The 11,955-nt window shown below is 40.7% G+C and overlaps 2 protein-coding genes across 2 annotated transcripts; one reads left to right on the plus strand and one right to left on the minus strand.

Annotated features, from left to right (window-relative positions):
• The first annotated feature begins 686 nt into the window (after window positions 1–686).
• Window positions 687–4,660, plus strand: gpr75 (G protein-coupled receptor 75). Its single transcript, XM_007546199.2, has 2 exons — window positions 687–1,329; window positions 1,610–4,660. Exon 2 carries the CDS (start codon window positions 1,716–1,718, stop codon window positions 3,357–3,359), a length of 1,644 nt encoding a protein of 547 aa, XP_007546261.1. The 5' UTR covers window positions 687–1,329; window positions 1,610–1,715; the 3' UTR covers window positions 3,360–4,660.
• erlec1 (endoplasmic reticulum lectin 1) lies at window positions 4,280–11,469 on the minus strand. The gene is made up of 14 exons (XM_007546200.2): window positions 11,139–11,469; window positions 10,860–10,964; window positions 10,157–10,237; window positions 9,936–10,013; window positions 9,786–9,849; window positions 9,615–9,661; window positions 7,708–7,931; window positions 7,478–7,619; window positions 7,237–7,398; window positions 7,076–7,135; window positions 6,333–6,457; window positions 6,148–6,225; window positions 5,967–6,042; window positions 4,280–5,075 (listed from the first exon to the last, which is right to left on the minus strand). The coding sequence occupies exons 1-14, from the start codon at window positions 11,319–11,321 to the stop codon at window positions 5,004–5,006; spliced, it is 1,497 nt and encodes a 498-aa protein (XP_007546262.1). The 5' UTR covers window positions 11,322–11,469; the 3' UTR covers window positions 4,280–5,003.
• Between the last annotated feature and the right edge of the window lie 486 nt (window positions 11,470–11,955).

Genomic DNA, 11,955 nt, shown 5'->3' on the forward strand with positions numbered 1-11,955 from the left:
GAGAAGACCAATAGCCAGGAATAAGTACTATTAATTCGTAAGATTGCCGTTTACAACAATTCAGATCGACTCCTAGTTTCTCATTTAAAAATCCAGTGAGATTTGCCAAATGACCAGGTTACCTACTGTTAAATGCTAATATTTTTCCTTAGTATTTTCTACTTTCAAACTCCTAACATGTTCATCAACAGGTTTTATAGTACCAATAACCAATTTTTCGCCAAGACTATCACATTTAATTAAAGCCATTTATTATATTTTACGGTTGTAACAGACCTCTGACGTTTCTGGCCTCTGGGGGTCTATTTGTTAATATTTCCAACTTACAACTTGGAAATTGTAAGTTATTGGTGAGGATGGACAATATTTAAATTTTGCAACAACATTAGACCATAGTACTTTTGCAAATTTGTTGAAATTTCTGTTTTACTTAAAGTCTAATTAAAAAAAAAATCAAGGCTGCAATTGTAGCTACATTTGTAACCTTGATATGCCTCCATTTTTTCCTTCTACTCAACTTTCTGTTAATATTTCTGCACTTAGCACTGTGTTAACGGCTGCTTTCTTTATATAATTTATACCCTATTTTTATTAGCAGTTAAACTCATCACTATTTCAGTAACACAATATTATTTAGCTTGCCTATTATAGTAGCAGAGACATAAATTAACTTTATGATGATGCTGTAATTTATAGCAATGCACGCGATGCCTTCCAATCATCGTAAGAGCAGATTATTAAATGTATGAAAGCCAAATATATCTGGCACTATGAAGCATTTTGCGTCAAGAGTAGAAATAAATATTCTTGTCTTCAAAATAGATAGGTTGGTGTGGGCGATCATTTTTCTTACATATCCATAACAGGGACTACGTGCGTTTTTTCCCCTTTAATAATATGCCCTCACTGGTTGTTCTCACCTTTTTGGATTTTGAGTAAGGAGTAGTTCGTTTTTAAGACGGACCTCTTGGATGCAGTGGTTATGCTCATGCCCAGACACGTAGACGGTGACTTCATACTCATTTTTCAACGCACGTCCAGCGGCTGTCGTGCCTGTGAGAGAATGGATTGATGCACCTCTCGCTGAGAAAAACGAGTCTGCCGCCGACCATAGTCTGCCGCCGACCATAAACGCTCTTGTTCTTTTTACTTAGATTTCTGCATTTCTTTGCCAGCACGCTGCTGTACTGTGCATGAGTTGCTGCTGCTGCTGCTGCTGAGGACATTTTTTTTTTATTCTTTCTTCTAAGCAACGATGCCACACTTACTGCTTTAAAGGGAAGAAAAGCTGTAATCAGATGAGGATGACGGACCCGCGATCGATTACAGGTTATTCTCTTTGCAGATATTTTTAAGCGATTAAACGGGGTATAATTGGCATCCGTTAGGAAAACGGTGATGTGCATGTATTATTTGGATTACTGCAGACTGTGGAGGGTGTGGGGTTCTTAAATAGCTCATAATTGCTCAAAACCAGTCATGCATTATAATCTGTGGAACAAACAGACCAGTAAGCCTTTATGAAGGCTTTATAATTCTAAAATGGGTTGTAAGGCAGCAACATATAGCAATAACTATTTGTTCCTTTGTATCTTTTTTTTTTTTAAAGGAATAATGAAGGACTCAGATACTGAGATCATCATGTTCTCCTTCGATGTAGAGGAATATTGCTGAATCTGATGACAGTGGAATCCATGTAAGCATCCAACAATACAATGAACAACACACTTTCACCATCAGACCTGGTGGATGTGCCAAGACAACAGAGCTTCAATGGCTCCGGAGGTATACAGACACCTTCAGGTTGGGCCGTGATCCACACTGCCACCTTGACCTTTTGCTCCCTGCTCCTCATCTTCATCTTTTTTATGGGCTCATATGGCAACCTTGTGGTGTTCCTGTCTTTTTTCGAACCGGCCTTTCGCAAGTTCCGCACCAACTTTGACTTTATGATCCTCAACCTGTCCTTCTGTGACCTGTTCATTTGCTGCGTGACGGCTCCCATGTTTGCACTGGTGCTATTTCTGGACGCCGGCGGAGCTGATGGTGTGTCAAAGAGCTTCTGCTTCGCCTTCCACCTGACCAGCTCGGGGTTCATCATCATGTCCCTGGAGACGGTGGCAGTGATTGCCCTGCACAGACTTCGCATGGTTTTGGGGCAGCATCCTAACCGCACCGCCTCGTTCCTCTGCACACTAGCCCTCACCGCTCTCCTGTGGACATCCAGCTTCACCATGGCTGCTCTCTTGACCATGCGGGCGTACCCTCGCAGAGATGGGCCTTGCTTGCCACACTTTGGACTAGGAAGTGGACAAGCCAGGGTTGTGCTGTACGTTTACCTGGCAGACTTTGCATTTTGCGTCGCTGTGGTGTCTGTGTCCTATCTCATGATTGCTAAGACACTAAGAAAAAATGCACAAGTAAGGAAATGTCCGATTATCAGTGTAGATGCCACATGTCCACCTCAGCCTGCACCTCTCATTGCAGCGGGCTTTGAGAACATGCAGTGTGCTGTTCAAGGCCCTCCTTTGTATCGCAACCAGACTTACAACAAACTGCAAAATGTACAGACACATGCATATGCAAACCGGATCAGCCAACCTATAGTCCCAGGAGCAGCCCAAGGAGCCACCTGCTGTCAGATAGTTTCTTCTGTCAACTTAGCCACAGCCAAAGACTCAAAGGCAGTTGTCACCTGCGTGGTTATTGTGTTCTCTGTCCTGCTTTGCTGCCTGCCGATGGGAGTTTCACTGGCGCAGGACGTTTTGTCGCCAAAAAGCAACTTTACACATTACCAGTTTGAACTGTGTGGTTTTGTGCTCATTTTCCTCAAGTCGGGCATCAACCCATTTGTGTACTCGCGCAATAGTGCAGGCCTTCGCCGCCGCGTGCTCTGCTGCATTCAGTGGGCCGCACTGGGTATTCTCTGTTGCAAGCAAAAGACTCGCCTCCATGCAATGGGGAAGGGCAGCCTGGAAGTCAATCGCAATAAATCTTCCCATCATGAAACCAACTCAGCTTATGTGCTTTCGCCAAAGCCACCCAGGAAGCTAGTGGACCAGGCTTGTGGGCCCAGTCGCTCTAGAGATTGCGATAGTAGCCCAAGGGCCACAGGGGTGCGGAAACCTCGCCTCCCAAGCACTTCTACTCCAATGAATACCCGTATTGAGCCGTACTACAGCATTTACAACAGCAGTCCCTCTGCAGGACCCAGTTCCCCTACCAGCCTGCATCCTATCAGCTCTCAGACATTTGCTTTTGTCAAGTCTTATGTAGCCATGCACTACCACACTCACCAAGATGCACTGCAAGACTTCGACAGCACCTCAGCACACCAGATTCCCATTCCTTCAGTTTGACCACAGAACTTTTTTGGGCAGTTTCACTATGGCTTTAAGTCCAATGGGAATCTAAAGACAACATGGCTCTTTTAATGCATTGGAATCAGTAACTTTATTCTCCTCTGCAGTTTGTCAAAATTATAAGCTTTGCCCCTGACACAGTAAAGAAGAAAACACTTTATTAGGAAGTGTTGATCCTTTTTTTTTGTTTTGCTCTCATAGACGCAGTTTCACGGAAATGTTGTGCACGCATGTGCCGTTAACCCACAAATCTAAAGGTTTTATTTCAATTATTGCCAAGCACAGCAGCGAGTTGGACTGCTGCAATGCCAGGCTACCAAAATACCCTGCACAAGCCCACACAACTGTCAGTGGCATGTTTTTGCACCTTGATGAACTTTTCGCTTCTTAAGAAAATGTATGTGTGAACCTCAGACTTTTTAACCCAATAAATGGTCAGCAAGTGCTTTGGATCTGTGGCATGATTTTATTTTTAAAATACCCTTTTTATTTAAATATGTCACTCATGATTCTAACCAGGTTTTGAAAAGATGGCCCTTTACTTATTTCTGTGGATTTCTTGATACTTTTGTAAGACAGTAATGACAAGTTACACTGTTAATATAGTTAACCACTAGACAGCAATGTTTAAAAAAATCCTTTCTGATGTGCCCCCAAAGATCACAATAAAGTAGTTTCATAAGTAAATATTACAATTCACAGAATACCAGCACCCTCTAGTGGTCTGTTATTTGCCATGAGAACCAAATTTTCCATAAATTAAACCTGATGTGTGTTCTGATCTGGCATGCGTTTCCTTCCTTTATAAAGCGTGATTGAGGATCCTAAAAATGAGCTACACAACTTTGATGTATTATCATTAATGAGTAATCTGTTTGATAAGGTGATATCCCCGTGAAGTAATTAAACTCAACCAATGAACTCCCATGTCATTTTATTTTCTGCATCAAATGCATAGGTTTATGCCCTTTCATACAGCAGCAATAAGATTCCCCAGTGTACATTTTTTATAAAACCACAGAATATCTTTGAACCAATATACATTCTGTACATTCTTCAAATGTTTCATTCAAACTTTTGCTGCTTATGCACATCACACTCTCATGCATAATTTACACTCATTCTGTAAATTGGCAACACACTCACTCTTCCAGCTGCAAAAGGATCCCAAACTTCCATTTTTTTTTTAATCTGCAAGCACAAGTAACCATTCAGTTTAAAATCTCACTCAAACACACTCTGAAATGCACAGTAGAGAAAATAAAACCACCATGAGCTGAGTTGATTCCCCTGAATGATTAAAAAAAAAAAAGAAATCCCCTGACTCATCAAATCTTGTTTTCAATTAATCAACTCTGAAGAGAAGCACAGATATGGAGTCCAGGCATTAAATCCACTGCCCTTTGGTGAAGCATGAGCCCCTTCTCACTCAATAAAAGTCAGTTTAAGTCACATCGCGGGCCGCGTCTGTGCTGGGCCGGGGCTCCTGGGCAACATGGAGTCCAGCTTTACAATCAGGTTCAACCACAGTTTTGGCCTTTAGTACAACATCCAAAGTTTCTTCTTTCACCAAACAGGCCCCTGTTTAACAAAAGTCCTGTCGTTCTCCATGCCTCAACACCGTCGCCGGATATTTTCAGCTTAACCGGGGATGGACAGAAGTCCGTGCTCATCAGCTGTGTCGAGAATTCTGCATATGACGGGGGACTCGACCTAAGCAGAGGATAATTAAAAAAAATTAGATGTCAATCTGAGTGATGATGTAGCTTAGCAAACTTAGCATATTAAAACTTGTACTCCCATTTATAGGATATTCCCAACCATTTTTAGCGACCAAAAATGCGATATCCATAAACTGTAAGATCAAAAACATTGGTTTTTATTGCAAGCTCTGAATAAAAGGTTAGCTGGAATTTTTTTTCCAAGTCCAGACACTCCAGCCTCTCTTTTCTAGTTTGTTTACCATTTAGTAATATATATCAATTGTTCGGGAACATCATACAGTGAATTCAAAAGTTACACAAAGTACTGTGCAACCGTCACTAACCTAGCAAATGCATTACTTAGCCACCATTAATTGTGCTGAAAGAAAATTGCTTAATATTAACAGACAGATTAACAGCTTTTTGGAAATCTTAAGTCAAATCAAGGTATTTAAATTTTCTGTTTTAGAAGTGCTACCCACTAGTAACAATGCATTCTACATTTGCAGTTTAAATTACTGTTTTCCTTTTTATCAGTTTAGTACTATAAAGGATCTTTACACCCCACCCTTGTGGTTTTATGACCAGAACTTTGGGAAGTATTGCACTAAATCTCCATCATTTCACAGATGCCTTTTAGATATTTCAGTCAGCCTTGAAACTTCTGAAGGGAAAAAAAAAAAGACAACTCCGGCAAACCAGAGGGTTAAGGATAATCCTATTGATGGGGATCATAATGACCCACATAGCAACCAGGAGAGTACAAACATGCTACATCACTTGTCATCGAGATACTAGCCAATCTACTTACTCACCTTGTGTTTTGTTAAGACCCACAAGTTACTGTCACTTATATAAAACACGTTACCAATTATGTTCTCAATATAGCAACCGAACCTACCCCAAGCACATATTGACAAGTCTGAGGCTCCATCATGTAGACTGTGACAGCATGGGGAGACTCAGATTCTTTACATCTGTCAGAGACAAATTATGAATTAATTCAAATATTAACATATTAGGTGACTTATGTTGATTCAAAGGGATGTTACTCTCGTTCCTCCTATAGATTACTGACTCACTTGAGCTTTACGACGACCTGCCTGGGCTTTCCTGTTAGATCACATAAATCCCCGTGTCCATAAAAGTGGGAAACTACTCTATGATGGTGCAAAGAAAAGTGGGGGGTAGGGGGGAAGGAAAAAGGTTTACACTCAAATCACAGTAATTTGAATTCTGGTTCTTAGAGGAAATCAAAATTGCCTACTTGACTTTCTGTGCCCCATCTTCTTTGAGCTGGTAGGATCGGGCAACGTTCTTCTTCGCCCACTCAACGTGCTCCTCTGCATTCCAATTCCCCACCACGACGATGTTCTTCCCTTGTTCTTTGTCCTGAAACACAGATTTACAATACATCTGACAAAAAAAACTGACTTGAGAGGAGAAGAACCTTCAAATTTCTTGGAAAAAAAAAAAAAAAAAAAAGGTTGGCAAACTGACTGTTGAAACCTTTGAAATACAAATGCATTGATCAAGCTAAGATTGATTTCCTGTTTTGTGATTTTGAAAAATGTAATTTTTTTGTCCTTCAAGGACAATAAGCCGGCGTACTCCTCCTCTCGCCTGAAATGTCTCGCTGGCGGTAGGCACCAGCACCCATCCTGATCCCACTAGGGATGTAAGGATGTAAGAAAATGGATGGATGAAGGATATTGTTCTTCATCCCCATAGCCACCCTGGCTGACTGATTGGTGCCTTCTTAGTCTAAATCCAGCTGATAAATTAAAAGAATAAAACAACTTTGCTGTAACATATTCAGCCTTCCTGTTATCTGATTATACTTACACTAACTCTGTGATTGAATGAATCATAAATATGTCTCAAATGCTGTATAATATCATTTGATTCTAATAAGCATCCCTGTCCTTCCTGTAACTTCTTTTTTAAACATGTCATTGATCCTGAAGATAGCTAACTTTGAGCCTTCAGTTTTGATTCAAGTCATCTTACCTCATGGTACTGATGGACATGTTTTCCATAACAGAATTCATATTTCCACCAGCCCACACCCTGAAACACACACAAAGATGATCATAAGTTACAGAGTAGTTCATAAGTTACAGAGTAGTTTGAGAAATGATCTTTACGTGTTAAATGAAAACACGTCTCACCCCTTGCAGACAATACAAGCCACTGAGAAACTCCTTGATCAGCTGGTCGTCTGTCAAACGAGAGATGTGTGTCGTTCCCACCGTGACCTGAACCTGCCCCCCAACAGTCATGGGTTTGTGAGTGGAGGTGAAAGCTTCCTCTCTAACCAGTGACACTCCCTCCTGTGACAAAGACAAAACTTGATTAAACTCTGTGAACAGGGGGCGTTGTTTTTATTTTACTTCTCGTCGATTCGCTCACCTCTCTGATGTCCGCATTGGTGCTGAAAGGTGGTTTAAGCAGCTCCTCTTGCTCTTTATCTAACTGTGTGAGCCTCTGGGGCTGCAGGGGGGAGCCCTCCAGAGCCTGGCAGAAGATGGCATTCACTGGGGAGGATTTGAATCTAAGGAACATGCATCGAGTTAGGAAACGATTTCATTCCAGAGAAACACAACATGAAGTTCTTCTAAAATACTTCTTTAGAGTCCTACCTGTATTTTGGGTGTGCGCACAGCAGAGGTGTCAACACCACGACCTCATATTCACAGGTGGTAACCTCGGCGATGGAGAGAATCTCATGTTTGGCTTCTGGATGGCAGACGTACAACACGGAGGTGGAGCGTGGCAGGTTCTGCTTCAACGTACACGGAGTCCCGTATCCCATTTCCACTGAGTAGTATGGAGTCAGCTGACCTTCGATGTTTTTAGTGGGCACCTACACAGCAAATTTAAAATAAAATGGAAGTAACAGATGTGAACAAAAATCTGAATGGCAATTTAGTTTCAGTATAAGGTAAAGTAAGGTAAGGTAATTTTATTTATATAGCACATTTTCTGCAACAAGGCAATACAAAGTGCTTTACAGGAAATAAAAGGAAATACAAACAAAAATAACAAACCAGAGGGAAGAGCAAAAGAAGAAAAATAATCTAATGTAAAGTATGTAAACTAAGTGCTCCTGTTCAGGGTTGCTAAGTATGCTCTGGTCTAATTCCATTTCTGGGTTGGAAGAACTGGAGTCTGAAAAGAAGTCTAGATCCAAAAGTGTCCTCTGGGCTTCTGGTCTCTGCATCTAGATAGTGGGTACTCTCCAATTTCTGAAAAAATAAGCTAAAGAGTGACTTATCTAATTCCTTTTCTGGGTTAGAAGTGAGTACTCCACAGTCTCTAAATAATGATAGTGATCTAAGGATGAATCTAAGAAATGTTGTATTGGTCTAGGTAGTGAATACTCCACAGTTTCTAAAAAAAAAATGAGCCAAGTTCTAAGTTTGTTCTAAATCCTTTTCTGGATTAAAAGTGAGCAGTCACAGTTTCTAACAAGAAGCAGTATAAAAGTAACTAAGTGGTGACTGTTCCTGTTCTGGATTCTAAGTTCATAGTAATTCTAATTGTAAGTCTAAGTCATTTTCTGGTATGTATAATATTCATCTAAATAGTGCACAGTTTCTGATATTACTAATAAACTAAAATAATCCTTTTATGGATTAAATAGTGAGTACTCCACAGTTTCTAACAGGTTAAAAAATAAAAAAAGAGGAAAGGACACATCAGGGCACATGGCAACATTCAGACAAAACAAAGGGCAAAACAAAGACATGAGTGAAGGCGGTGACATCTCGGGACCATGAAAAACCATGTTGCTCAGCCTCCCGGCAGAAGTGAGATAAGATGTTGTTATCAAGGCATGATGGCCTTGGGAGTGCTCAGCTCCACAGCTGCATGGATAACAGGAGGGGGTGAGGTGGGAAGGAGCATTATGTTTCAAGGAGATTGGAAATATGCAGCCCTTCCAAGGCAACACGGGAAAAACCAATTCAGATACAGAATGTCTTAGTTCGGGTACATTATAAATTTCAATCTTCCCTAAAGTCTCTCCGATACATCTCAGTTCCCAATTATCCAAATTAGTTTGGTTGTTCCACTGAGCCGAAACTAGCAACTTCTCCAAGATCGATTCCATCCGGTTAGTGAGTTTTAGAGTCCTCAGCTGGGCTGCGAGTCTCAGCAAGACTCGCATCCAACTGTTGGTGTGGACACTCAGACTGTCCACACCAACAGTCTGAGTGTTCGCTAGTTCGGCCAAGTCCATCACAAATTTGTCGATAAGCCAGGTATCTGCAAGTTTCAAACAGCAGAAATCCTGTTATCATGAATAAATCCAGGGTGTATCCCGCCAGGTGTGTCCCCGCAGGACAAGAGGGCTCTCCTGTGCCCAGTCTTCTCGTTGTGAATATTTGATCAATTGCATTGAGAGACCGGTTGACCAGCTCCATAATTTTTAGATTTGAAAGATGTGCAGAAAAAGGCTCCAAAAATAGAGAATAAGACAGGAGAAAAACAGAGCAAGCAGGGAAGGCCAGGGCAGGGAGGGAGCAGAAGTAAGTATACTACTTACTTCTATTTGTGAAGCTGTTTTAGCATTTTCTTTCTCTTCATCTTGATCTAAAATAAAAAAAAGGAAAAAAAAAAGGTTAGTCACAACTCGTACTCAAGTCAAAAATGAGTCTTAGCTCATTTCAGAAATCAAATAACAGAAATCGAGATGTGAAGTCACAATATACCCCACCTGTATCAGCTGACTGACTCCTCTGTTCCATATTCCCCAGGTAATACTCCTGAACACTGATCTTCTGTGGAAGCACACATTATAATTTTAGGATCAACATGCTGGCTTCCTATTCATGTCATCTGATTGTTGATCTCTCAACCCACTCACCTGCCCCGTCTCCTTCTCTTCATGATACTGCCTGACATGCTTCCCGTGGCACACTTCATATGTCCAGTAAGACTCAATCTACAAGGTTGCATTAAAAATCAAGAGGCTTACATTTATCAAAGACTCCTTCCCTAAAACCCCCCCAAAAAGATTATTTTCCGTCATGGTCTGCTAACGTTGCATGAACTCTAACTGAAGACAGTTTCAATTTCATGTCTCACCCTGTAGGAGCAGCTGCTTTGTTTGAACAGCGGCTCCAGAAGTTCTCCTGGACTGGGACCACCGTACCCCTTATCATCATCCTGAGACACCAACGATCAAATTAGACAAGCAACACAGCAGCACTTTAAAGAGTGAGACATCAAATCATTAAAAGGTTTCTGTTATATTGGTGCAAAATTAATGCAGCTACACAGATCTTTTGTGCCTTAATATAATGCAATTTTAGCTGTACTATTAGTATCTAACTTTCAACTCCGCTATTTCATCTATATTTGTCCTAATGTAAATAATTTAAACTGAATACTTGAAAATAAAACTTTCACTATGATGGATCTGTAGATTTCAGCTTTTTCCCCCCCCATGCTTTTTAGATCATCATCTTTCACTTTGTAAAAGTTGTTTCTTTTTATTACTTTCAACCATAGTGGAAGAATAAGTATTGAAACTTCACTCTGTAGTACTTAATGTGTGTGTGATCAAATAAGTCACAGAATTGCTATCAGATTGGTTTGGTGGACAAAATGAAAAACTATATGCTTCTAAAGGTGTCTTAAGATCAGCAAGACTTCCACAATTAAATACTTTGTGCCACATGGGGGGTTAATTAATTTATCTAATGAAGTAAGGAAGCGTTTCTTCCGATGATTAAATATAAAAAGATGAAGGGTTTACACCCTGAAGTTGAACCAATGTATTGCTCACCTCTTCCCCATTTGCCAGTGAAGGCAACAAACATTTGTACTTCTCCTTTTCAGTTGTTGTCATGATGACGAAGTCATCTTCACTGTAAAGTGAACCTGAAGTTGGCTGCAAAACGGAGGAAGAAAAAAAAAAAGAATCACAATAACGTTTGGGATACAAAAAGAGGACCTTAACGTTGTAGCTTAGGGCTGCTTCCAACCTAAACTAGTAACGTTCGTGTATGATCAGGTTCTTAGAGTTTTAAAAAACAATGCTCTATAAAGCAAGCAGGAAGCCTACCAGTCTGAATTCAGCACCCGGCCAGGTTATTTTAAAAGGAATCTCATCAGTAAATGAGGGATACCCCCCTCTGTTTGCAGAGACGCCGCAGCAGACTCCCAATAGTCCTCCAAAAAGGACCAACATCAGCCCAGCCATCGTCTCTCCTGCCCGGCTGCTTAGTTCCTGCAGCCCCCTCCGCATGTTCGCTGAAAGCCTCTTTACCTCCCACTCGCTGCTGGATAAATCACTTAAAAGATACTTCGGTTTGGCACACGTAAGGAATAACAGTGGGAGGCGGATGTCAACACTACGCCAAACACAGGAAGTGACCTGTATGGCTGCCACGTCGTTTTCCGTCTTTGCGTTTAGCACAGTAACAACACTGCCCTCTGGTGGCAAAAAGTAGGAGCTTGAATAAATAAATAAATAAATACCCGGAAGTTAAAGTGCGTTTATTGGACCGTATTTATAAAATAAATACAAATAAAATTAAATAATTATGTTTTATATGTACACAACTGTACTTTACACGATGTGTACGTTTATAGGTACAGTATAAATAAAGTTTTTTCGGAAGAGAGTCAAAAGCAAGTTTTTCAGGGCTTAATAAACGACAAAACTTACAGATGTACAAAGGTTCACATAATTTGAAGACTTCACGGTGTCATATTTTAATGAGCGTTTTAAAATGTAATTTATAAATGGGAAAAAAAAAGAAAAGAGCTTAATAGCTGAGCTCTGCCTCCTATTGGAAAGATCTCGAAATACACGTTCTGATCTGAATTCAGAGGTAATTAATTGAAAGGGGTGAGCTTAAGAACAAGTCAAGCTGCCG

Source organism: Poecilia formosa, unplaced genomic scaffold, assembly GCF_000485575.1.
Source record: "Poecilia formosa unplaced genomic scaffold, Poecilia_formosa-5.1.2 Scaffold15, whole genome shotgun sequence".
In the NCBI taxonomy this organism is placed as follows: Eukaryota; Metazoa; Chordata; class Actinopteri; order Cyprinodontiformes; family Poeciliidae; genus Poecilia; species Poecilia formosa.

Bases quoted from the DNA above. Each gene is read 5' to 3' on its own strand.
- gpr75 (XM_007546199.2), top strand. From the start codon at position 1,716: ATGAACAACACACTTTCACCATCAGACCTGGTGGATGTGCCAAGACAA.
- erlec1 (XM_007546200.2), bottom strand. From the start codon at position 11,321: ATGCGGAGGGGGCTGCAGGAACTAAGCAGCCGGGCAGGAGAGACGATG. The intron at 9,850-9,935 runs GTGAGTGGGTTG...GTGCTTCCACAG, and splicing joins AAGAGAAGGAGACGGGGCAG to AAGATCAGTGTTCAGGAGTA. The intron at 7,620-7,707 runs GTAGGACTCTAA...CATGTTCCTTAG, and splicing joins TGCGCACACCCAAAATACAG to ATTCAAATCCTCCCCAGTGA.